Raw genomic sequence first — 26,245 nt, forward strand, 5'->3', positions numbered from 1 at the left:
TTTTTTGGAACATGGACTTGTTGTTTTACCAGACCTGGACTGGGTTAGAGTTGGAATTGAAATGACACGCATGATTTACCCAGAGTTTTGGTATTGCTGGGCTGCCAGAGCTATTTGGCGATACGTAGGTAGCTCTGAGAACATCGTATATCAGAGGAAGTTCTCATTTCACAAGCCATAGTGGCAAGTTTCTTTTGTCTAGACATGGAGTTGAGAACACATGGAGGTGTACTAGATTATTTGGAGATTTTTAAATGAGATAATGAGATATAAAATGTTCGGAAAACATAGTGTGTATTTTAGATACGTACTCTCTCCTCCACCCATTCTCTTTCTTTCATACACACACACACTTGTTCTTCAAGAAGCCTTTTGTGGACCTGTTTTCAGCATGATCCAAGACCCAGGGAGGTAACTTTTGTGGTCTAAGTTTTGGGTCAGGTACATTTGTGGTGTCTTCATTTAATTTCTGTAAAAACAGGTATCATATTTGGAATAAACTGTCAGTAAAAAGCAAGCCTCAGGAAAGTAAAGGCTACTGTAAGAATTGACCACATTGTCTGTTGAACCTGTTGCTGCCTGTGCTTGTTTTCTAATCACTCTTCCTTTTAAAGACTAGTGTGTTTTCTACTGGGCTCGTAGGGAGTGCTGCAGAAGGGTAATGGTCGCTTCTCCTTCTTAACTAGAAAAGACAATGATGCTTTATTTCCAAGCACATATCTGAGTTATATGTGTGGATGGCACTAAAACTGAGTCTTTTCTGCCATTAGAATTGATTGCACTTGTGGTCTTCTGAAAGCCTTATGTGCTCTGAGGTTACTCTCTTCAAGCACATGTGAAGGAAATGCTCCTTGTGCCTTTGAAAGAAGGTGTTGGACAGTGGCTGTGTGTTCTTTCTGCAGATTTTAGGCATGTGTAACTCCACAATGTATGTACGCTGGGCACTCAAACCCCACTGGCTCTAAATTGGCTATGAAGTTTCACAAGGTCACCCTGATTGGGTACTGATTTGATGGAGGGAAAAATGTACTCCCTTGGGTGATCTTGCCCACCAGATTTTGCCTGTCCCATGTTGTGCTTTTTAAGGAAATTTTGCCTTACTTTATGATTATATATATCAAGCTCAGAGCTTCTTTCTGGATGTGGCTTAGGGCTGACCTGGCTTCCTTTAGTTGGGGAAGTATGTCTACATCATAGGACAGTTGTTTATTATAAACATGTCGTTTCCTACTCAGCCTCAGTCCTGTGTGCATGACCATCGTGTGTCCTTTTGATTATTGTATCTCACAGAAAAGAGACTGTCTGGAGACATGCTGGGCATTTTCCATGGGAAATGTAACTATATATGTCTCAGCTGAGCCTGACATATCACAAGACATTGAGCATATTTTAGATATTCACAGTTGGATATGGAGTGAAACAGATCTGTTTCTTACAGCTACTTCATCCGTTCCAGCTCCAAAGACAACAGACCCTCCCTCCACCCTTCCATCTGTGGCCTCCCTGCCCAGCACCAGCCCCTGCAATACACTTCTACCCTCTGCATCTCAGCACACTGCCACTTTGTCCTCGCCTGGTGACCTGTCCAGCAGCTCCCTCTCTCAGCTTAGCAGGTATGGGGAAAATATGGGCCCAGAATGAGAGGCCCACTGGGACAAAGTCCTGAAGCTCTTCCTATGAACAAAACCCACTTGTTCCCTCTAGCACCATGTCCTGGCCTTTTGCAGTAATGCTCTAGAGTAGGTTTGGACTGGGTGGGGTCACCAAAGCACCAAAGACAAAAAGCTTGTATGCTTGAAATGCCACCTGGGAATGGGTGGAGCCAAGGGGTTGCTGCTACTCTAGGGTGCCACTAGCTGCACCTCTCCTCTCAGCTCTGGACTCCTGTCACTGATGCTGAGTGAGATTGATGTTGGATTTCTGAGCATGTCTCTGACTTGCACTTGTCATGGCTTCAGACCAAATTATTATAACAGGGTGTAGGAGAATGGGTTTCAATTGGTTCTTACCCTGGGTTTTCTAAGTAGAGTTCACCTCTTTCTCCCTTTAAGCCAGGAGCAAAAGCATTTGATTTGAATTTTGAATTTGTTGGGACTTCAGGCTCTGATTCTGGCATTTGGGGTTGAACACCGGAGCTTTCTTCCCTCACACACAGATTTAATGGGGTCTCCAAGGCTGTTCTTAGTGCAGTCCTATTCTTTTTCCAGTCTAAAGAGTAGATGATTATGCTGAATGAAACTGGCCCTGGAGATTTCCCAGGTCAGGATGGATGTTCCAGATCCTCGTGGTGGGTGACCCTTTAGATCATTCTAACCATTAGAACACCTGGAGTGGGTTCCTAGGTGATGGAAGTGAAGCTGAGGCTTCCCCTGAAGTGATGGGACAGGCTTATATCTAGCCCACCTAGACACGGTGGCTCCATTTCTGTAGAGTGACTTGGTTGGGTGGACATATGTGGTACTCTGTTTTGTCTTCTAGTTCACTCTCGAGTCATCAGAGCAGCCTCTCCTCTGCGCACACAGCACTCTCTTCCAGCACGCCACACACAGTAAGTGCCCTTTGGTCTCCCCCAGCCCCCATCCTTCTCAGGGAGCTTGGAGCTCAGGCATCTGCAGGTGGGCCTTTAGTTTGTGGATTTTAAATATCGGAGATATTAAAATATCTGAGATAATCTCAAATTGCTTGACTATAATGTCTCGATCTAAGTATGTGGTTTGAGCTGTTGATTTCCTAGGCACCATGGAAGACATCTTATTTTCTAAGTTCATGTCTCTGTGGAGGAATTGCTTCTCTAGACCTGATAATGTGATGGGCAGTGTTGTCAGGTAGTGAATTTACTCCCAAGAATTCACTGAGCTTCATTTGTTATAGGAAACCTTTCTGCCTAGCAGGGGTGATTTATTCTCTGGGAAATGTTATATTGAGGCATTTGCAAACTTTAGAGGAAAGTAGGCTCATTGTTAACTTCAACTTGGGTTCCACTAAAAGTCAACTTTAATGAAGACCATTTTTTCTGGATAACCCTCTGTTACTTTGTGAAGGCCAGTGTAGAGAAGGGAAAAGGGAGAGCTTATGTTAGAATATCCATCATTTGCCATGTTTACACACATATCTCTCTCTCTGAGACTGACAGCCCTGGACCTTACCCCAGTCAATGTAGCTCTATTCTTCTTTGATGGTGGTCATGGTGGGGATTTTCCTACTTCTGGCATTAGGTATTCTGTTCACTGTTAGCTCTGGCCATCTCAGGCCATTTCCCCTAATTCAGAGGCAGAGACTTTGGGAAGGTTGATATTGAAGAACAAAGTCAGGAAGGTGGGAGTGGCAAGAATGGAAGCACAAGTGAGTGCCAACAGGAAGTCCTAATGTGCCAAAGAGTAACCCTATGGTTATTGAAGTATGGCTTCTTGAGATCTGAAGCTGGAAGAAGCACAGTTTCAGTGGTAGAGGTCAGTCTAGATTGTGGTGGGTTGAGGCATGCATGGTTGTGAAATGGTGAGGAGTCAGGGTAGTGGGAGGATATTTAACTAAATGCTAGGAGAGACTTGAGCCTAAAGATTGGAGGGAAGAAAGGTGCCTGAAAGACCAGGCCAGTTTGGCTCAGTGGTGACAGTGTTGGCCTGCCGACCAAGGGTCATGGGTTCCATTCCTGGTCAAGGGCGCGTACCTGGGTTGCAGGCTTGATCCCCAGCCTTGGTCAGGATAGTAGGGGAGGCAACCAATTGATGTGTCTCTCTCACATCGATGTCTCTCTCTCCCCCTCCCTCCCGTTCCCCCGCCCCCATCTAAAAATGTTTCCTCAGGTGAGGATCAACAAAAAAAGAAAAAAAGAGCCTGGCCTGTGCGACTTAGTAGTTGAGCATTGACCCATGCACCAAGAGGTTGCTGGTTTGGTTCCCAGTCAGGGCATATGCCCAGGTTGTGGGCCCAATCCCCAGTGGGGGGCATGCAGGAGGTGGCCAGTCAATGTTCTCTCTTATCCATGTTTCTGTCTTCCTCTCCCTCTCTAAAAATCAATAAGGAAAAAAAATTAAAAGAAAGAAACAAGAAACTTGCCTGAAAAAAAAAGAGCAAAATGTCTCTCCTGGAAGACAGGAGGCTTCTGGCAAGGTTGGAGTGGATGGGTCCCCAAGCAGAGAGGGAAGCTTTGGGTACAGATGAATAGGGAAGTCAGGAAACTGGGGAAATTTGTTTTCTCTGAAGAAGAGATCAAGTCATTTGCTGCAGAATGAGGTGATGGAAAAGGATCAGTTCTATCCTCCCATCAAGATCTAGCTAACATTGAGGCTTTCAAACTCTGATTTTCCAAGTGAAGTATTAGGCATGGTTCTTTGTCATAAAACAACACAGAGCACCACCTTCATATCAGAGCACAAGGTGGATACCTCTGTCCACCTGCCTGTGCCCCATGTTGGGTCAGTGGGAGCCATGAGTTGCCCTGAGCGTGAGCACTGTCTAGCTGACCTCTGTTCTCCGGGCACTGGTGGTCAGAATCCAGTGCTCTTATTCGAATTGGTTAGCAGCACTCTGTGTCTTGTCAAGAAACTCCAGCCCTGGCTGGTTTGGCTCAGCGGTTGGAGCGTTGGCCTGAGGACCAGAGAGTCCCGGCTTCGGTTCCCGCTAGGGGCTTATACCACAAACAAAAAAGAAACTCCAAACAACCATGGCCAGAATTGCTTGTCCAGGGAGTCTACACTTTGTCAGTGTGACAGAATTGCCACATTGTTAATATAGTTGTAACATTTATTAATGAAAGGTATCAAAAAGTATATACTGAAAACGTATTCTCTCATCTGCTTGGTTCTACCCCTCTTCCTCCTATTTGCTTGATCCTCTAGAGTTCTTTTTAACCTATAAAATAGTAAATGCATACACACAATCATTTTTGTCCATTTTCTATAACAGAAATGGGATATTTCATACATAGTGTCCTTCAACATTTTCTCCCACTTAATAAGTATATCTTTGAGATGTTTCTGTGTTGAAACACAGTTCTTTGTTCTTTTTTCACAGTTGTCCTGAATTACAGTATTTAATCAGTCCTCCACTCTTTAGGACCATTTTCAGTCCTTTTTAAAGTTTATTTTCTTTATTGATTTTTAGAGAGGAAGGGAGAGGGAGAGAGAAACATCGATGAGAGAGAACATTGATTGGCTTCCTCCTGCATGTCTCCCACTGGGGATCTGGCCCACAACCTAGGCATGTGCCCTGACAGGGAATCAAACTGGCGACCTCTTGGTGCATAGGTTGACGCTCAACCAGTGAGCCACACCAGCCGGCCCTGGGCTTCTTTGTTCTGGTTTGGAGGCTGGTCTCAGTCTTAAAATATTTTTTCTTTATTGCTCTTTTATTTTTATTTTATTTTATTTTTATTATCCTCACCCGAGGACATTTTTCCATTTTTTGTTCAGATAGAGCGGGAGGGAGAGAGAGAGAAACATCGATGTGAAGGGACACATCGAGTGGCTGCCACCCGCACGACCAACCAGGGCCGGGGACAAACTGCAACCAAGGTACGTGCCCTTAGCGGGAACCGAACCCAGGTCTCTCTGTACCGCAGGCCGACGCTCCAACTGCTGAGCCAAACCGGCCAGGGCTGGTCTCAGTCTTAACATAGCCTTTCCCTCCCTATTTGTGCCTTTCTCTGCCCAGCCACCACGCATCTCTTCCACCTTATTATTAGCTGAATTCGAGCAGCTAGGTAAGATTCCTGGAACTCAGGCTCTTCAGAGCTTTCTTCTGGGTTTTGCCCTTTCTTCCTAGGTGGATCTTGTCAAGTAGGCGTCAGGGCAGGCCTTGCCCTTCTAGGTAGGCCCTGGTGGCCTGCAAAATGTCATCCGGTTCTGGAGCAAAGGCCTCTTGGTCACCTATGACTTTCAGATCAGAGTAGCTAAGAAGCTGGACTGCCTGTGGCCTCTTTTCAACTCTCCTGAGACTACTTGCTTTTCTGTGAGGTGGATTCTAACCTCATGCTCAGATGGTCTGTGTTCATTTAAGATTTACTTGGGGTTTTTATGCCATGTGGAATATACCAGAACATGGGCAAATGTAAGAAGTTTTAGGAGGGTTTTGGTTATAAAGCTCGGGTTTGTTTTTTTTATATCCTTACCCGAGGATATTTTTTCCATTTTTTGTTCAGATAGAGAGGGAGGGAGGGAGGGGGAGAGAGAGAGAGAGAGAGAGAGAGAGAGAGAGAGAGAGAGAGAGAAAGAAAGAAACATCGATGTGAAAGGGACACATCTAGTGGTCGCCACCCGCACAACCCAACCAGGGCCAGGGACAAACCGCAACCGAGGTACATGCCCCTAGCAGGAACTGAACCTGAGTCTCTCCAGACCACTAGCTGACGCTCTAACCGCTGAGCCAAACCGGCCAGGGCTATATCTCGGTTTTAATAGTTTTGATACTTAGCTTAAAAGTTGTGTTCTGGCCCAGTTGGTGTGGTTCAGCGGACTGAGCATTGTCCCATGGGCTAGAGGTCTTGGTTGAATTTCTGGTCAGAGCATATGCCTGGATTGCGGGCTCCATTCTGCATACACATGTGTGCCTGTGTGCGTGCCTCTGTGTGTGTGTGTGTGTGTGTGTGTGTGTGTGTGTGTGTGTGTGTGTGGTGGGGGGATTGTGCAGGAAGCAGCCAATCAGTTCTCTCTCACATCAATGTTTCTTTCTCTCTGTCTCTAAAAAAATCAATAAAAACATATCAAAAATAAATAAAAAGTTGTGTTCTGATGGCCTAATCTAGCTTCAGTGTGAGAGACTACAGAGACTGTGTGGTAATGTAAGCACTGAGCACAGAGCCCCTCAGGTCAGAATCTCAAGACTATAGGCCCAAATGCCAGGCCAGGTTTTCTTGCCTCTCATGCTTTGCCCCAGATCCATATGTCCTGGCTTTTTATTTTGCCAGCACTCCAGTGTGGAGAGCACCCCTTCCCTCCAGTCCTCAGCCACCTTCTCAACAGCTACAACTTCTGTCTCGAGTGCCACATCCTCAGGGCTCAGCCTTTCGAGCAGCATGAACACAGTGAACAGCCTCTGCCTGGGTGTAACCACTGTGAGTGCCCCCAGCAGCAGTACCAGAGTAACACCCTTGGTGACCTCAGGTATGTGCCCCAGAGGCCTTTCCCACCTACCCCCAGCCCCTCATTGGGTAGGCAGGAAGCAGTTCTCAAAGGTGCACATTTGGCTTCCAGGGAGGATGGCCAGAAATTGACAGGGCATGGTGGGCAGCCACGCACATCAGATAATCAGTCTCCTTCCAGCCCTGCCGTTGATCACTTGTCCTATTTGTTCCACTGACGTCTTGAAGCCCAGTTCTTCCAGTGCTGATGTGGGTGGGGATGGGTGAAATTAGTCTTTCTGGATGGGTTCCCCTGGGCAGGATTCCATGGCAGCATTGTGCTTCTAGCTCCCCAGTCTTTTCTGTTCTCACTCATCCCTGGAGCTACAGTGACCTGGTGACATAGAGAGGCCAGGGAGCAGCTATCACTGGTTATTTTTGATTATTGTATGTGACTGATAGCCTGTCAGCCACACCTGGGCAGTCTATGTGGGCCAAGCAAACTGTGGTTTTGTAGGAACTGCTAAAACCCACATTTGTCATGCCCTATGTCCCTCTCCTGGCAATTCCCAGGCTTCCTTCTGTTCTCAGGAGGCAGATTTTTAAAATTTTATTGTTGACACTATTACAGAGGTCTCCCATTTCCCCCATTTTTGCCCACCTCCACCCAGACCCTCAGTTTTTCTTTATGTTCAGGTTAGTCCAGTGCAGTGTGACCTTCAGGAGTGGGGGGCGGGGGGGGGTTCTGCCCAATATGGAAACAGCCTGAATGTGGGACACATGTTTTCTGTCTCTCTAATTCCTAGCACAGCCTTTCCTCTTGGCTGTGGCCCCAATTAGGTCAGGACTATGACGGTGAGCTCAACACCCCCAGCTCCATAGTAGCTGAGGAATCTTACCCTTTGTGGTAGCCACTTCACTTGGTTTGATTTTTGTTTTTACAGGCAAAGTGCCCTCCAACCTGCCCCAGGGGGTGCCTCCCCTGCTGCCCAACCAGTACCTCGTGGGTCCCGGAGGATTGCTTCCTGCCTACCCGGTGAGTGCATGGGGGAGTTCCTGGCCAGCCTTGGCTCCCCTGGCCGGACCTAGTGAAGGAGGGCTGTGGGTTGCTGCTAATCCTTACCTGTGCCCTTGCATCTCTGCCAGTTGGAACCCTGGTATTTCGCCCCCATCTTGACTGCATCAAGTCAGGGTGTCTTCTCACAGTAGTTAATCCTGGTCCCCTTCCTGAGTGTGTCCTATCATCTCATCTTGTTTGGGCCCCCACATAGGCCTGGGCTTCTCAGAGGGTAATGTGTTGTCCCTAACACCCTTTTTGGTCCTTACATAGATCTATGGCTATGATGAGCTCCAGATGTTGCAGTCACGGCTGCCAGTGGTGAGTAGGATATGGAAGTGGGCTGGGGGGGTGATGGTGAGGCTCTTTTACAGAACCTTTCTCCCTTTACCTTGATTGCCACCCTGCCTGGCCCTCAGGACACTCAACCTAAAGCTGAGGAACCTGCTTCCAGTTGGTAGTTGTACCTGGTGCAACTGTAGCTTGGGCATATGAATGTCCTGTGCTCACCCCCCGGGGAACTTAAAGAGCACTGGACCTGGGCCCCCAGTAGTCAGTGCCCCTGCTAAATGTGGGTCATTCTCTTCTTTCACTTCCCTCCCTTTTTTGTTTTTCTTTATTGATCTTTAGAGAGAGAGGAAGGGAGAGGAAGAAAGAGATAGAAACATCAAAGAGAGAGAACATCAGTTGGCTGCCTCCTACGTGCTCCCCACTGGGGATTGGGCCCACAACCTGGGCATGTGCCCTGACCAGGAATGGAACCGGCGACCTCTTGGTATATGGGTCAACGCTCAACCACTGAGCCACACCGCCGGGCTTCTCTCCCTTTTTTAAAAAAAGAAGACACAATGCCCTGGCCAGTTTGGCTCAGCGGTTAGAGGGTTGGCCCGTGGACCAGAGAGACCTGGGTTCAGTCCCCGCTAAGGGCACATACTTTGGTTGGAGTTTGTCCCTGGCCCCAGTTGGGGTTGTGTGGGTGGTGACCAGTCTCTCTCATATTGATGTTTCGTTTCTCTCTCTTCCTCTTTCTCTCCCTCCCGCTCTATCTGAAGATAAATGCAAAAATGTCCTCGGGTGAGGATAAAAAAAAGAGACACAACACATGGGGTTCTTTACCTGCCCCTAGAGTTTTTATAGTCTTCTCCTTCAAAGTGCCATTCAGTGTCTTTGGCTTCGGAAGTGGCCCATTGGTGATGCTTATAATGGCACCTTGCTCTTCTGTCCCTAGCTAAGTGAGTACCTGGAAATGACTGACTTTAAGGACCCTTCTGGGTTTGGCCTGCCATTGCTGTTAGAAAGAATGCTGGCTCCAGGATCTCACTGGTTGCTGCAGCCTCACTCTGAAGCCAGGACTGTCTCTTTTTTTTTTTTTTCCAAATCTTTATTGTTGGATGTAAAATGTATTACAGATGTTCCACATTTTTCCCCCATTGATCCCCTCCTCCCCACTCCCGCCTCCCCTCCCACCTTTTCCCACACTATTGTCTGTGTCCATTGGTTATGCGGTTATGCATATAAGTTCTTTGGTTTATTTCTTCCCACCCCCCCAACCCCTTTCCCTTGGAGGTTTGTCAGTCTAGCAATGAATTTGTGCTTCTTAATCCCTTCACCTTTTTCACCCATTCCCCAACCCCCCTCCCAACTGGCAACCAACAAAATGTTCTCTGTATCTATGAGAATGTTTCTGTTCTGCCTGTTCATTTTGTTTGTAGATTCCATTGTTGATAGATATGTATTCATTGTCATTTTGTTTGTTCATACATTTTATCTTTTTCTTCAAAAAGACCCTTCATCATTTCATATAATAACGGTTTGGTAGTGATGAACTCCTTTAACTTTTTCTTGTCTGGGAAAGTTTGTATATGTCCATCGATTCTAAATGACAGCTTTGCAGGATAGAGTAATCTTGGTTGTAGGTTCTTGCTTTTCATCACTCTGAATATTTCTTGCTGCTCCCTTCTGGCCTGCAAAGTTTCTTTTGAGAAATCAGCTGACAGCCTTATGGGAACTCCCTTGTAGGTAACTAGCTGCCTTTCTCTTGCTGCTTTTAAGATTCTCTCTTTGTCTTGAACCTTTTGCATTTTGATGGTGATGTGTCTTGGTGTGGGCCATCTTGTTTGGGACTCTCTGTGCTTCCTGGACTTGTATGTCTGTTTCCTTCACCAAATTAGGAAAGTTTTCTGCCATTATTGTTTCAAACAGGTTTTCGATTTCTTGTTCTCGCTCTTCTCCTTCTGGCACCCCCAAGATGCGAATGTTGGCACGCTTGAAGTTGTCCCAGAGGCTCCTTACACTATCCTCATTTTTTGGATTCTTTTTTCTTTTTGCTGTTCTGATTGGGCATTTTTTGCTTCCTTATATTCCAAATCGATGGTTTGCTCCTTGGATTTACGTACTCTATTATTGAAGCTGTGTAAATTATTCTTTATTTCAGTTAATGCCTCCTTCAATTCTAACTGTGTATCCATGATTTCTAACTGGTCCTTTTTTATGCTCTTGAGGCCCTCCCTAAGTTCACTGAGGTTCTCACTGAGTTCATTGAGCATCCTTATAAGCAGTATTTTGAACTCAGCATCTGTTAGGTTGCTTATCTCCATTTCGCTTAGTTCTTTTCTTGGGGTTTTGTTCTGTTCTTTCATTTGGGACCTGTTTCTTTGTCTCCTCATTTTGGCTGCCTCCCTGTGTTTGTTTCAGTGTATTACTTAACGAGAGATATGGGGCTTGCTGAGACCTGATGCTGCTCGTTTGAAAGAATTTAGGAAAAACCTGAAGCAGGATCCAAGACAGGCCAATCCTATGGTTAAGCAAGTGGCAACAACTTGGGTGGGCCTGAAAGTTGGGTGGGACGGGGCGGGGCCTCAAGGAGTCACCAGGGCGGGGCTACCAGTGTGAGCCAGGTTGCTGGAGTCCCAGATATGGTGGCTGTCTGCCGCCCCTGGGAAGGGCTCACCAAAGGAAAAAAGGCCTCTGACAGCACGTTTGTCCCCACGAAAGCCCCCTCTCCAGCCCTCGCTCCAGTGCTAAACAGCTCAGTTCTTCCCTGTATGTCTCTGGCGCCCCTCGAGCTGCCTCCCCTCCAAGCTTAGAGGGAGAGAGTCCGGTCCAAGTCTGTGTGCGGGCCCTTTAAGAGGAGCTGCCTAGGGCTCCGGCCGCATCAGCCTCCCTGAGCCTCAGTTCCAGCTGGTTTTTCCAGCCAGAAGTTATGGGGACTTCTCTTCCTGGCACTGGAACCCTGAGCGGTGTACCTGGTGTGGGACGGGGACCCCTCAGTCCTCAGGAAGGACCTTCCCAGCCACGGGAGCCTCCTGATTTTTATCTGCCACAGTTGGGTGTGAGACCAGCCCGTCCTGTCCGCCACCCCTCGCGCCTCCGCCCCTCCTACCAGTCTGGATGTGGCTGCTGCTTTAATTTTGTAGTTGTAGGACTTCCATTCAGCTTAATTTCAGGCGGTTTTGGATGATGGTTGTTCTGTAGTTTAGTTGTAACTTTGATGTGGTTGTGGGAGGACGCGATACCGCGTTTACCTATGCCACCATCTTGACCGGAAGTCCAGGACTGCCTCTTTAATTTGACCCTTGCTTCAAGGATAAGGCACTGGGCCTTCCCTGGGATGGCCAGGTGAACAGGACTGCAATGGAGGAGGGCGGTGGAAGAGAGGCATGCTCCCTGCTCTGACAGCCTGCAGGCTCCTGCAACACTGACTCCTTTCTTGGTATGGTTTCTCATACTCCTTATTTCCTGGACTCCTGATAATTTTCAGCAGCACAACTGTCCCATTGTTGGGAAGTAAAAAGCTGTTTGGATACTGGTGTCCCCTACCCTAGATATGGCCTTTCCTATTCCCTGGAGAAGCAGTTTTCTCCCCAGTGAGGTGTCCTTCCTCAGACTCCTCCCCATTGGTGTTGCTGTCTACTCCTCCCCACCCTCAGCCCCCACCCCAACCTGGCCACCAAAAGCTTAGGGAGCTGAAGGTATCACTTCTACCTCCCATGGCCAATGGCTGAAATTCTTATCTCGCAGAACTCCTATCCATCTGCTGAGGTATTTCCCGAGGAATAGGCCAGTAGCTGGGCCACTCTTCCCCTGTGTGCCAACCAGGAATCCATTGCACTGTTGCCCAAGGGTCTGCTGGACTCTCTAGCTGTTGCCCACGTCCCCAGAGAAAGGATGTTGAAACCATAATGGCAGATTTCTAAGGTGGTCAACAGAACTTAGGGTCTCTGGGGATGTCTGAGCCTTAGGACTCTGTGGGAAAACTGGAAGTGGCCCTGATACTCATGAAATCTCACAACCATCTGGCCCAGGAACCCCAGGCCATCAGGGATGGAATGCAAAAGGTGGTCCTGAATGAGTCTACATGTGGGTCCTTTTTGGACCCTCAGGAGTGGCTCATTGGAATCCCAGCCTTGGGAGTCATCTGCCTTGTACTCCTTTTATCATTTTGTGCCTTAAAAGAAATTACCTCTGGGTCTACCTTTTGAGATACAGTGCTTTCATTTTCCCCTTTGGTCATTCCTTAACCTTGGACGTGTTTTTGTTCCTGCATTTGGATAGTCTTTTCTTCTATGAAAGAGCTCCTCCTCCTGGTCTTTCTCTAGGCCTGTCTCCGGTTGTGTTCCTACCGACTTTTTGCTTTCCTAGCCCTGCCTACTCCTGGGGTTCTGGGCTGAGGATGCTACTTGGAAGTTGAGGTTTCTTGGAAGTTGCCTGGAGACGAGGCTGAAGAAGGGTACAGATGTCATTCTCAGCCAAACCCACAAGGAAAGCAGGAGGGCTTTCCCTTGGCTCCGAGGCTAGGGTGTGGGATGTCTGGGACTACAAAGCCCTGGGTAGTGAGTAAGGGTCAGGGTAGGCCTCCCCTTTTCCACATAGCTGCATTGTGTTTTGCGCTCTTGGGATTCACACTTCCCCTGGCTCCTATGGGGTCTCGGGGCAGAGTGGGTGAGAGACACATTCAGCACCTTACCTGGGATCCTGCTTGTGCCTACCTGGCACTGCTGCCCTGACCTGTTAAACATTTTAGGACTGCTCTCCTGCTGAGTCCTTGTTAGGTTTCTACTGTCCAGTCAACTTTCATAGCTTCTCTTTAGCATCTCTCACATAGGAAATGCCAGGGAGTTGGTTCTGCCTGTGGCATTCACCACCATCCATCTGCAGTGTAAACTGGATGTATGAGACTGGACCTTTGATGTACGTGCCCATGGAAGGCTGAGGGATTTGTCCGTGTCTGCATGCTATGTCCTTTGTGACTGCCACATTGTACAACCCCAATGGACATCATTGACTTTGTGCTTGTGACAACCCTGTGGTCTAGCATTTCCTGGGAGGTAGCATCACATGGAGTGCCTGTGCTGCCTGCTGGGCCTGCTCTCTAGGGAGTGGGGCATAGCCATTCTGCTTATTGAGCCTCCCTGGTCTCTCCTAGGATTACTACGGAATTCCTTTTGCTACACCCACAGCCCTTGCCAGCCGAGATGGGAGCCTTGCTAATAACCCATATTCAGGTTAGTCTGTTCAGGGACTGGGTGGGGTCGGTAGGCCTGTAGCTAGTCCCAGGTGTCTGGAAATAGAAGGGCTAAGAGAGGCCTGTTAGTTTCCCATTGTTGAGCTGGCAGCCAGGCCTATTCCTGTTTGAAGGAGGCAGCCTGGCTTTTTTTCCTGGTCAGATAAGGGCTGTGACTAGAATTAGGTGTTCCTCTTCTCCTAGGTGATGTCACAAAGTTTGGCCGAGGTGACTCTGCATCACCTGCACCCCCCACTACACTGGCTCAGGCACAGCAGAGCCAATCCCAGGCCCACCACACCCCACAGCCCTTTCTGAATCCTGCGTTGCCACCTGGCTACAGCTACACTGGTCTCCCCTACTACACAGGCGTGCCCAGTGCCTTCCAGTATGGGCCCACCATGTTTGTGAGTATTTGTGGGGGCTGTAATTCCAGCTGCAGGGAGCAGAAGCAGGGAGGGAGGAACATGACCCCACTTACAGAGTCTCACCTGGCCTTCAGGAATGTTTTAGGCAGGGTGTGAGATTGCTTTACTACCTGTTTTTAGATCCACCATGTGTTGCACTAACAAACACAGGTCCCTTATGATTGTGTCCCTGCTGCTTTACACTAAGTCGGGGGTACCTGACCTGCTCTCCCCTGCCCTGTTCCTCTAATGCCTCTCCTGCTTGCCCCACCAGGTCCCTCCGGCCTCAGCCAAGCAGCATGGTGTGAACCTCAACACCCCCACCACCCCTTTCCAGCAGGCCAGTGGTTATGGCCAGCACAGCTATAGCACAGGTGAGAGGTGCTCCCAGCACGGAGACATGAGTAGGACAGGCTTTCCTAGCTCACACATGCCTCTTGTACCCTGCCATGCTAGGTTATGATGACCTGACCCAGGGGACAGCAGCGGGAGACTACACCAAGGGTGGCTATGGTGGATCATCACAGGCACAAAACAAGTCTGCAGGTTCTGGGCCTGGCAAAGGTAGCGTCTGTCCCTCCTTTCCAGGACTGAGGCACAGAGTAGTTTTCTCCTCCCTGACTCCTCCTCAAGCAAGGCTATCACAGAGTGCCCCTGGAGGTGGGGGAGGCTAGAGCTGGGACCAACTGCTGTGGGAACAACTGCTTTTCATCCTAGGAGTGTCTGTGTCTTCAAGCACCACTGGCCTACCTGATATGACTGGTTCTGTCTACAACAAGACTCAGGTGAGAGAGGAGCAGGTGGGTATGTAGGTTTGTGGGAGGTGCAACCCAAGCTGGTTCTCACCATTTTCTCTTTGCCCTACAGACTTTTGATAAACAGGGATTTCATGCAGGAACCCCTCCACCGTTCAGCCTGCCCTCAGCCTTGGGTTCCACTGGGCCCCTGGCCCCTGGAGCAGCTCCTGGTTTTGCGCCCCCACCATTCTTGCACATTCTGCCTGCCCACCAGCAGCCTCACTCACAGCTGTTACACCACCACCTTCCGCAGGATACCCAGGTGAGCCCAGTGATGGAGGCAGCCACCCTGCCCTGGGTTGGGAGTTCTGCTCCAGCCTTGACAGCCTTCTCTCCTCCTCCTCCTCCTCCTCAGAGTGGCTCGGGTCAGCGCAGCCAGCCCAGTTCCCTGCAGCCCAAGTCGCAAGCCTCCAAACCTGCCTACGGCAACTCTCCATACTGGACAAACTGAGCCTGAAAAGAGGGGTGGACTGGGGCAGGGCTCACCCTGAGCAGGAGAAAACACATGGAGCCCATTTCTGGGAGCCCGGCACCCATTCCTAGAATTCCTGAGACGTGTTACTGTGTCAGCCGAGCCTCTGTGGGGAGCCTGCCTCCCAGACTCACTATTGTATGTATTGTATCTATGTATGTATGTGTAAATGTGACAGAAATCTTGGGGGACTAAGGGGTGCAGCTGCTACTCATCAGGCCTGTTCTCCCCACTCAAACCCCTTTTTGTTGTAGCAAAATAAGCCCCCTTCCCCCTTCTGCCTTCCGCATAGCCCCACTACCAGGAGGCTGCTAGGGGCAGTGTCTGGAAGGGCTATTTTAAGGTAGTTGAGTAGGGTAATGGGATCAGGTACCAATGAAGAATCACGACTTAATCTTGCACCCTTGCAAACCATTATTTGAGTTTTATTCCCTGTGTAATTACTTTATCCTTCTTTTTGAGAAACTGGTCCTTTTGTCATTTGTCATGTTCCTCTCCTGCCAAATCTTGAATCTGGGAATAGTAGAGATACCCACCCTGCTCAACATGAAGTGGCACCTGTTTGTCTTCATATAGAGCAGGGGTATCTACTTCCGGTCTGGTCTTGTCTCCAGAGACTTGCCTTCCTCTGGCTGACCATTTTAATAACAATCTGAATTTGTACTCAAGAGATGTTCAGCCCGTCAGCTCCCCTTTAAAAAATAAAATAAAAAATATGCTCTACGAGAGCACATCTCCATGCAAAGGCTCCTCTATTCCAGTTGTCCTGAATCAGGTGGGTGACTGTTTCAGGGTTTTCTCTTTTGCCCAAAGTCCACCTAATAAAGTTCTGAGAGCACGCAGTCTCTGTGTGGTGTGACTGAAGGGCAAAGACCGTCTTCATTATAGTTCCAGGGACTCTTGGGTTTCACAGGGCTGAAGTAGAGCCCATGTGGTCAGTCTTCCTAAACAACCAGTTGTGAGGGCTAAAATTGGTATTCCTTTCTTTGCTTGGGCCTTCTCTTGCCATGGCCCTAACCAGTTAACATCCAGGGAGTGAAAAGGTAAATGATAAGGCTGAAAAGACAGCAAACATTCCTGACAGGGCACAGGCAGTGTTTACTGGAGTTAACTTTGCTTTTCTTGCAGCTCCATAACAAACTTACCAGATAGGGTAGTCTTTTATAGGGCCCATCAGCAAGAATACCAGGGCAGGATAATTTATTTTCCAAAAGAGCAGAGGTAATAATTGCAGACATGGTTCTAGGCCTGTAAGAATAAGTTTGAACAGCTAAACCTTTGCTTTTCAGTCAGCCAAATGCAGTCTTGAGTGACCATCAAGGCTGTGGTAGATCAGATGACTAGGGAGTCAGGGTGTTATGAATTAGGTGAGTGGGTCCTGGGTAGGTATCTGCTCCAGAAAGTCCCACACATCTATTCACCTGGGATCAGGATTCTTACTTCCCTTAAGCTAGTCCAGCAATCCCTCTTGCTTCCAGGCCACCAGGCAGGGAGGAGCCAGGACCATAAACTTCCTGTGTCTGGCAGGAAGCATGTTTCCCCACTTGTCTGAGGTATAACTGTGCTGTAACTTGGCAGGCAGCTCAGGCCTAGAGGTGTTGTCTGAGGCATTATAGCCTCTCATAATCACCCCTTTAGACTAGGCTAAATAAGCAAACAAAGTGAGTGTTGCTTCAAGTCAAGTATTGGTCAAGTCAGTGTGCCAGGGTTGCAGTCTTTACTTTTTCTTTTGCCTCTAAAATCAATGGTCATTTCATCAGATCGGAGATGTGCTGCTGTTAATCCACAGCCTGGGATCCTGGCCTTAAAAAAAAAAAAAGGTAAGTGCTGCCCTGGCCGGTTTGGCTCAGGGGTTAGTGTCGGCCCGCAGACCAGAGTTGCAGGTTTGATTCCAGTCAAGGGCACGCACCTTGGTTTTGGTTTGGTACCCAGCCCTGGTCAGGGTCATGTGGGAGGCAACTAGTTGATGTGTCTTCCTCACGTCAATGGTTCTCTCTCTCTCTCCCCCTCCCTCCCTCCCACTCTATCTGAAAAGAAATAGAAAAATATCCTCCACTGAAGGATTAAAAGAAAAAGAAGTATCCACAACTGAAACTAAATGGGAAGTTTCATTAAACTATGTAATCGCCTGCCAGAACCCTACTTTTAGCAGCAGGAAATTGGGAAGTAAGTGACAATTAAAATGAATGTTCTCACCCTGGCCGGTTTGGCTCAGCAGTTAGAGTGTCGGCCTGTGGACCAGAGAGGCCCAGGTTCGGTTCCTGCTAAGGGCATGTGCCTTGGTTGCAGTTCGTCCCTGGCCCCAGTTGGGGTCGTGTAGGTGGCAACCAGTCGATGTGTCTCTCTCACATCAATGTTTCTCTCTTCCTCCCACTCTATCTGCAGATAAATGCAAAAAAAAAAAAAAGTCCTCTGGTGAGGATATTAAAAAAAAAAGTGTTCTCCTGCCCAGCTGGTGTGGCTTAGTGGGTTGAGCGTGGTCCCAATGGACTGAGGTCCTGGTTTAATTCCCAGTTAGGGCACATGTGGCTCCATCTCCAGTAGGGGCGTGAAGGAGGCAGCCGATCAATGTATCTCTCTCACACTGATGTTTCACTCTAAAAAAATCAATAAAAACGTACTTAAAAAACAAATCAAATGCCCTCCTAAGGAGCACAGTGGAGCACCCCTCCATCCTTTCCACTGACCTACTTGTACTGGCAGATTGTGCCCTATTTCAGAATTAAGGTTAACAAATGGCTGTGTCCTTAATACCCTTTCTTAAAGCCAGGTAAGAATTAGGGGTATTTATTCTGCAAGGTGAGCTGAGCAGAATGTCATAAAAGGCAGGTCAGCAAGAGTTGGTTTTTGTTTGTTTTAATTTTTCAGCTGTGTCCTGGGCATAATCTTCAAGGGAACAGCAGAGATACTAAGACCACTTTTTAGTTTTAACACAAGAAAAAGGTCATCCCATGGGGAAGTAGCAATACAGGTATATTTTATTTCACATTTTATTAGTAGACAGATGGGCAGAAAAAGACAAAATAAACCACTAAAGGGGAAGTCAACACAAAATGCATCAGATATTTTCTCATAAGTTAAAATGAAGAAAAAAATCTACAATTTCAGCTAAGAAAACTATTAAAGTCAGGTGTGACCTGCTGGTTTCAGAATAGTTGAAAATTGCATCTGAATCTTTTTGTAAATGTAAACCTTATATCAGGACGGGAGGGGTGGAGAGTTAATTTTCAGTGGAGAACTACACATTTTCCCCTTCAATCTCTTACCATACATGTCCCCAAAATAAGGAAACCAGCAAATAAAGAAGCAAATAATTATCAGGGAAGAAAGAAGGGACTACAGAAAAAAGTCTGGCTAATAGAAAAGAACTTTGGAATGATATGAAATAGAAAGGGGAAGACTTTGAGAAACAACAACGGAATCATGATATTACACTTTCTCCACCCAGCTTCAAAAAACACAGACTTGAACACCCAGAGAGGCCTCCACTAGAATCAAAAGGAATCTAAAAATGCAGGATTTTGAGCTCATTAACACCAAATCAACACAAGTGTACTCACAAGGTTCTAGCCTGAGATCTTCACTCCTAAAAAGAAAGTTACAAGCTCAAGTTTTCTTTTGCCACAGGATGTGTTTCTCAAGACAGAGCTCTGGAACCAGCATCTGGGTTTTACAAGTCAGTGTGAGCTACCAGAATGTCTACCTGCTAGCTAATCAACACACCCCAGTCTTCTGATTGTACTCTTATCAGAGGCAAACCCAGCCCTCAATAGTAACACGCCAAAGGGCTGAGGTACTACCTCCACCTGGCTCTCTGGCTCCCTGAGTCAACGTGCAACAGGCCAACGGGGCCTAATGGGACAGGGCTGAGCAGCATAGCACCTCCCACAATGCCAAGGTGCCTGGTCTGCCCTGGGAAAGAAATGCTTTAGCAGTAAGGGAAAAGGAAAGCTTAATTTTAAGGATCCAATAGAGCAAGACCAAGCTATTAGCTGTGAGTGAATGAGTGTGTGTTTGAGGGCAGGGAAAATAGTGGATAATCTGCATTATGAGAGACTTTGGGCTCCATTATTTTTGCAGGTTATTTGGAAGCATTAAGAAACGTGAGGAGTAAACAGCTAGTTCCAACATCCTTCTCATGAAAGTTTCAAGTCTGTTTTGTCACAAAGAGCAGCTGTTTTCTGAATCTGACTGGTCACTAGATCCATGGGTGCAAATAGCCCTGGCCCCGTGGGGATTGGACACATTCTGAGATCAGGCTCAATACTGTCCCATTTGAACCTTAGCACGTTAAACGTTCTCACTTAATACTAGACCAAACTTCAGAGGCCAGAGAGAGTTCGCTGGGAATTAGTCAGCAAATGTTTGGAGAGTTTGAAGAGCGAATGAAAACCCTGAGATCAGAAAGGAAGGAGGAGCTAAGGAAGTAAGCATCACCTACTCTGTCCTAGGATCCATCCTACCATGTCCCTCATCAACTCTTGTTCTTTCTGAGCTAAGATCTGAAGAAAAGGAGTTGACACTAGTGCACAGAGATCTGAAGTAGGATTATAGTCAGTCTGCTATATTTTCCTTCCAAATCCTGTTACTTTGCATTATAATGATTTCCCCCACTGAAAGAACACTGCCCTTGTATGAATTGGCCTACTCCCATAAGAACAAAAATCCCCGCCAAGTTCTGAAGTCTCTGGTTGGTGAAGGCTGATAGATCTCAGAATTGAAGTAACACGTGATTGAGACCAGGGAAATCAAAGCTGCAGCAATTGCAGGGCAGGAAGATCTAGGGTCACCTAGACACTGCCTGCAGCCAATTCCCTCAGCCCTGCCAGGAAAGTCAAAAGAAGCTCAGGGCAAGCTCCATGCACAACTTCTGCTTGCACTCCACAGCCAGAGTACATTGAAAGTAGAGCAAAGTCCAGGTCACATCTAATGAGGAAAGGTAACCGGTCACTCTTGTCTCACATATATCCACAGTTAGCACTAGCTCAATGAAAACCAAAATCTTAACACATGCACCTAGTATTAATACTGAGTAATTAAAACTGGCTACTTAAAAAAATATATATACTCATGGTGAGAGTGTATCTTTGAGGGAAAGGCCTTGTTAAATATATAAAACAGATGTTTTCTCTCCCAACAGTGGTTGCCAGTAGTTTTGACTTTTTCCCCCAGCAGCATCAACCAAAATTGGCATAGTGATTTTTAACTCTTTGTTGCCATCACTAAGACTCCACACACACACTAATCCCTACTCTCTCACCCCACTCCCTGGGGGGAGGGGGTGGGGGAAGAATAACTCTGCCTTTAAAATAAATAGCAATCAAGTGCTCAGTTCTATGTAAAGTATGAAGATTTATTTCAGGCTTTAGATCCCAATTGATTTCAAAAACCAAAATCTGATTTCTTTCCTCAGAACAGCTGAGGCCTCTGTGTTAGGATGATTTTCTGGAGGCTGAAGGGGCTCTGTGCCCTTAGGAACACATTTCATCAGTCTTAGCACAGAGTCCCCGATGCCCACGGTACCCCAGACTTAAGAATGGGAAAGAAACAAAATTCACCACCATATAGGGCTGAACAAATGCACACACACTAATGTAAATGGAACGGCTAAACCTTGGCAATTTTTTTTTTTTCAGTTTTGTGGGATTTTTGTGTTTTTTTATTTTTCCATTTTCTTTTGCTACCCAGCATATGCAGCACTTGTGAACTCCCAATGGTTTCCCAGCTTTAAACACATTAAACGTCTTGATGAAAGACTATTTAATTCTTCAAGAATCTAAAAACAGACCAACGTGTTTTGCTGTGAACACTTTGTAGAGACGAAGTGAGGCAGGGGTTTGGGTTTAAAGAAAAAAAAAAAAGAATCAATACAGTGATGGAAGGGTAAAGAATGCAAGGATTCGGACATTCTGTAGAGGATTACCTTCTCTCCATTAAGTGGTCCATAAAAAGGAGCAAACTGAGATCCATAAGGGGAGTCAGCAAGAGCCGTGTTTGTTTTCCCCGCCCCCTGTGATAGGTTTTTGCTTCAGGACCACTGCTAGGTCCTCACTTGCTCCCCTCCCTTTGGCCTGAGATGGCAGGGCAGTACAGGGGCTTTGAAGGAGCAGGTCACGACTCCTCATTCCCAGAATCATCATCATCATAACAGTCGGCATCTTCCTCCTCCTCATCTTCATCATCAATGTCGTCGTCATACAAGTCGTCATAAAGCAAATCTGAGCTGTTGTCATTGGAAGGCACTTTAGTTTTGATGCAGTATTCTGCCAGGGTCGTGGGGACTTTCACTCCATCTTTTTCTGCTTCGGCTTTAGTGGCTGAAACCTGTTTTCTGAAGGGAGGAGGAGGATAGTTTATGTAAGTCTCTGTCTTGAAGACATACTTATACTTGGCATTCCTAAATAATCAAGATTCTTTATGACTGAGGTTTATAAACTTTTAATACCTGCCTTGAAAGCATCTGGAGCCTCTACTACACCAAAGGCACTCAGCCTTTCAAGTGCCACTCTGAAGGACACTTAATAATGACCTTTTGAAAGATAGTGGATCTTAAATGTTGGTCAACCTCTGATATTTTTTCTCCTAGTCATAGTTATCTCATGTCAATGTCTTAAGACCTAATTGATGCCTCTCAATTTTCCATTACTTCCCAAATCAGAATTTACATTCAAGCAATATAAAATTACTTACAATTCTCTTGATATGCCAAGCTGTTACACACCTGTGTTTTAGCAAAGATGTTTCTCTCTCCCTGAGGAGACTGTTTCTTCCCCCTTTTACTGGAAAAATTCTTATTTGTGAGACATTGTCTTTCCTAGGAACTCCATAGCATTATATCTGTATAATGTTATCTATTATATCTGTATCTGTATCTTGTTTAAGCTTCTATAGCTGCATTCATATGGTCACTTGTTTGCTAAGTAAAGTGAGCTCTCCAGGGAGGAGTACAGCTTAATGACTTCGCAGTGCACCTGACACAATGCTGGTGCATAACAAATGCTGAAAGAATAAAAGAATGAGATAAACCCTTAAATTAAGAAATATGAAGAGCTCAGAATTAAATAAAAATAATAAAATAAATAAATATGAAGAATACAGATACCTTGAAAATATCCAAGCACTCTTCACTTACTAAATCCTACCTTTCCTTAAACATCAGGCTCCAATCCTATTTTTTATGAAGCATTCCTATCCTTGAATCCTCAATTCACTTCCGTTCCTCTAAGTTTTTATAGGTCCTTATTATTTATACTAATTATCTTGAATCTTTGGCATATACCAGTCACCTTGGTGGCTGATAAAAACAAAACACAGGTGTCTAGATTCTATCCATGCCTGTAATTTCATTAAATGACTATGGTTCAGGGGTAGGTGGTTCTAAAGGTGTTTCCAGTGGGCAGGAAACTGAGAACTGCTAATCTACATTATTCAGCTATCAGATGACATGCATTTTTTTTGTTTTTAATATAACACGGTATACTTCTTGTCACTCAGATAAGAACTTAAACATCACCTTAGAGGAGGCTTGTTTTGACAACCCAATTTAAAGCAATCATCTCATTACTCCTTCACATTACCTTACTAATCACTATCCATTTTTTTTTTCTTATGATCCTCCTCGTTTGTATCATGCTGACTAGATTTATAGAAAGAGGCTCTATTTGTATAAATTCTATTGCTTACTAAAGGATGCACATAATGTGCTGGAACCATCCTTGGGGTATACAAAAATGCAACTGTATTAAGGGGAATTGGATTTATTGCAATTTAAGTACCAATTCTTATGTATTGTTATGAAAACTTTATGTCCTGCTCAGGAAAGACTCAAGAGCCTAATAATACCTTCTACCTTTTTTTCCCTTCTACACAGAAAAACTAAAGACCCAAAAAGTTAACATAAAAGGTCACATGAGGGGTGGCAGAGCTAGGAATAGATTCCAAATCTCCTAATTCTTATTCTAAGGTTCTGTTAAACCATATACTAATGTTGCTGATAACGATAATGCCCAAAAGAACAATAGGGCTTCATTAAAATTTTTGAAAACAAAAGTACCTGGAATGTCTGAAATAGCCTGGGTGCTTGCTACACTTATTTAATGGACATGCTGAAAGTCCAGAACAATATCAGCATCCCTAAAATGATTACAAGGGAGAGTTTGCAAACTTGACTGGTTTAGAACCTAGAAGCTCTGGTTCCCAGGAAATCAGATCTGCTGCAATATTATCCTGTAGTATGTGTTCTCTCAAAAGCCAAAGTAGCTCAGGCACAAATCTCTTCACAAACAATAAATCTAATTGAGAAAAATGGAGTAGACAGAGAAGTTCAACTTAAACCCCTGGTTCTAGGATATTACTTTGGTTCTAAGTATAAAAAGACCTGAAGTTATCAAACTGAAGACAAAGCACATTACCTAATGATTTCAGCATATTCTTTGTCTTTTCCTTTACTGTCCCTCCATTTCCTGAACATAACCGAAGCATCCACATTGGCTGGGGAGAAGGTGTTGGGCTCATTAAGCAATGAGATTACACTTAACAGGATAGTCCTAGAAACAGGAAAAAAAGTCAGCTATAAAGACTCACATTCACAAGACTCATAAGTATTCTTTTAAATTTAAGACTACAATAATTGAGACCTTAGGGAAATGGAAATAGAGTATCATAAAATTCTGTTTTCAGTACTATGCTAGTTAGGCTAACTAGGAGACAAAAGCAGAGGGAATATGTGAATCTAGCATGACATCATGTTGCAGGGTGTAAAACTGTAGAAGATACTGTCTCAACTGGCTACATGTTCCAATCTGCAAAAAGTAGAGGTCTGGAAACTTTTCAAGTAACATTTTAGAAATTACAAGTTAAGTGCAACAGGAAAAAGAAAAGCAAAAAAAAAATTTAACTTCCATGCAATCTTCATGGGAGAGGGTAAAAATGATGCTACTCAATACATCCAATTCTAATCATGGCCGCTAAGAAGATCTAAAAAAACAGTATTACATACAAATGCATTTCTTTTCCATATGTTTAAGGGAAGACAGATAACCAAGAGAATGGAGGAAAAAGAACTAGTCTCTTAATATATTTATTCAAAAATTTTTACTAAGCACCAAGTGAGATGTTGGCTGTACCATAGTGAACAACTAAGATGTCATCCATGAATTCCCAGGGCTTATATAGCTTGTGGGAGATATAAACAGGCAATTTTCATCCACAGATAAAAACTAGATACTTTAATCATGGGGAATAAAATTTCAGTTAGAATAACCAAAAGAGCACAATAGGTTCCGAAAATATTATAAATTATTCCTAGCCTTTTTTTCTTCCCTACAAGCTATGAGCATGTATGTAAGAAGAAAAATGGGAGGAAAAATTAAATTTCTCTACCTTTTCTCATTGGTGTGAGGTTACACATTGTGTTGTTGCAAAATAGCCTTTTGCTCCTGGCCCCAAACAAAAATTAAAGGGAGGGAACCAGGCAATTAGATGTTTGATTTGATGAAACCTTTTCCTAAAAAGGGTAAAGAGTTTCTGTTATGTGATTACACAAATTATGACAAAGGCACTTTCAAAGAAAAACTTCTCATCTAGTTAAAATCCATTTATCACACACATACACATTTCTATTAGATTAGAAATAACTCCTTGCCCTTCCTGCCAAGATCCTTCTGGTTTTCTCCAGTAATTACACTAAGCAGATTAAAAGAAATTCATCACTGTCAATAATGGAAAATGGACTGACATAACATCCTAAGAAGCAAAAGAAAAATGTAGGTAGAAAATTCCATAAGGATTGCCTTAGAAGAAAACATACAAAACCTGTTAGAAAGATAAGCAGGATAAGGACAAAATGTAGTATAAACATGAAAAAACAAAACAAGACAAAAATACAGCTTTAATGGTCTAGATCACCACTGTATACTTATAACTGTCTATGATGGTAGAAATGTATAATCTGTGTTATGCAATAACTAGCCACATGTGGCTATTGAGTACTTTGAAAAGTAGCTTGTGCAACTGAGGAACTGAATTTTTCATACTAAATAAGTTTTAATAGCCAAATGTCTAGGTGAATCATGTTAATTAGGAAAATTTCCCCACAAGTTAGTTTCATCCAGGTGCTTTTTCTTACATTTTGTGTATATTATTAAAATACTATTGGGAAAGATAATTTTTAAAAATGGTGAATCATCCATTTCTACCAAAAGAAAAGCTCCTTCTACTACCATGTCCTTCTAAACTGAAATCCATGATGCTTTCAGAAGCATCAGGTACTATAGTGGATTGTGATAATAGTTAACCCAGCACGTTTTCACTTCCTCCCTTCATCAGGAAAGCAGAACCTTTTTTTGTTGTTGTTAGGAGAATCGATTTCCATTGGTTCAGGTGGGGTTAATCTTCCCATACCATCACGCCACACCTTCATACAAACTATTTACACCCACAGCAGTAGACATTCCACCAAGTGCTAAATGCTGGCCAAAGGATTCCATCCATCTTGTTGTGATGATGGGTTTGGGGATATGCATGTGACTAAGCAACCATTTTTCTAACCTAGTAGCAGAAAGAGTTTTTACTCTTGTCGGGTTAATAACAGAATATGGAAAACATAGAGTAGGTGGCCTTCTTTGTCACTAGTGGTGAGAGCCTGCCTAATAACAAGGCCAATATAGAATTAAGATTTTTCCCTCAAAGATTACTGATGCAAATCAAAAGCAGTATCCTATTCAAAATTTCCCAACCAGTATGTTGTGGATGGGTTTCAGGTTAATTATACCTATACTGATTCCCTCATCAGCTGGGTGGGTCAGACCTGAGACAACTTGAGTCTCTGAAACAACAAATTCTGGCCAAAGGAACATCTTCAGTTTACTACACTGTGATCTACATATACTATCATTTCATTTTTCCTATGTACCATGATGAAAAGGTTTGGAGAAAATGTCATACACAGTTTA

The 26,245-nt window shown here is 45.1% G+C and overlaps 2 protein-coding genes and 1 non-coding gene across 7 annotated transcripts in view; 2 read left to right on the plus strand and 1 right to left on the minus strand.

Moving 5' to 3' along the window:
- The window catches only part of UBAP2 (ubiquitin associated protein 2), a 104,544-nt gene extending 89,257 nt beyond the window's left edge, over positions 1-15,287 (plus strand). For both annotated transcript variants that reach the window (XM_036261415.1, XM_036261416.1), the window contains 12 exons: positions 1,439-1,613; positions 2,479-2,548; positions 6,905-7,100; positions 8,002-8,093; positions 8,388-8,435; positions 13,540-13,618; positions 13,822-14,024; positions 14,299-14,398; positions 14,481-14,588; positions 14,742-14,809; positions 14,892-15,083; positions 15,177-15,287. In XM_036261415.1, coding sequence (XP_036117308.1) covers positions 1,439-1,613; positions 2,479-2,548; positions 6,905-7,100; positions 8,002-8,093; positions 8,388-8,435; positions 13,540-13,618; positions 13,822-14,024; positions 14,299-14,398; positions 14,481-14,588; positions 14,742-14,809; positions 14,892-15,083; positions 15,177-15,272 — 1,427 coding nt within the window. In that variant the 3' untranslated portion in view covers positions 15,273-15,287. The remainder of the gene's footprint in view (positions 1-1,438; positions 1,614-2,478; positions 2,549-6,904; positions 7,101-8,001; positions 8,094-8,387; positions 8,436-13,539; positions 13,619-13,821; positions 14,025-14,298; positions 14,399-14,480; positions 14,589-14,741; positions 14,810-14,891; positions 15,084-15,176) is intronic.
- Positions 683-764, plus strand: LOC118630374. Its single transcript, XR_004959611.1, has one exon. It is a non-coding gene; the product is annotated as a small nucleolar RNA SNORD121A (small nucleolar RNA).
- A 3,000-nt stretch (positions 15,288-18,287) lies between the features above and the next one.
- The window catches only part of UBE2R2 (ubiquitin conjugating enzyme E2 R2), a 95,384-nt gene continuing 87,426 nt past the window's right edge, over positions 18,288-26,245 (minus strand). For 3 of the 4 annotated variants that reach the window (XM_036261419.1, XM_036261420.1, XM_036261421.1), the window contains 2 exons: positions 23,705-23,839; positions 18,288-21,624 (listed from right to left, as the gene is read on the minus strand). In XM_036261419.1, the coding sequence (XP_036117312.1) occupies positions 21,405-21,624; positions 23,705-23,839 (355 nt within the window). In that variant the 3' untranslated portion in view covers positions 18,288-21,404. The remainder of the gene's footprint in view (positions 21,625-23,704; positions 23,840-26,245) is intronic. The other variant, XM_036261418.1, reaches the window with a different exon arrangement.

Source organism: Molossus molossus, unplaced genomic scaffold (assembly GCF_014108415.1).
Source record: "Molossus molossus isolate mMolMol1 unplaced genomic scaffold, mMolMol1.p scaffold_m16_p_14, whole genome shotgun sequence".
Lineage (NCBI taxonomy): Eukaryota > Metazoa > Chordata > Mammalia > Chiroptera > Molossidae > Molossus > Molossus molossus.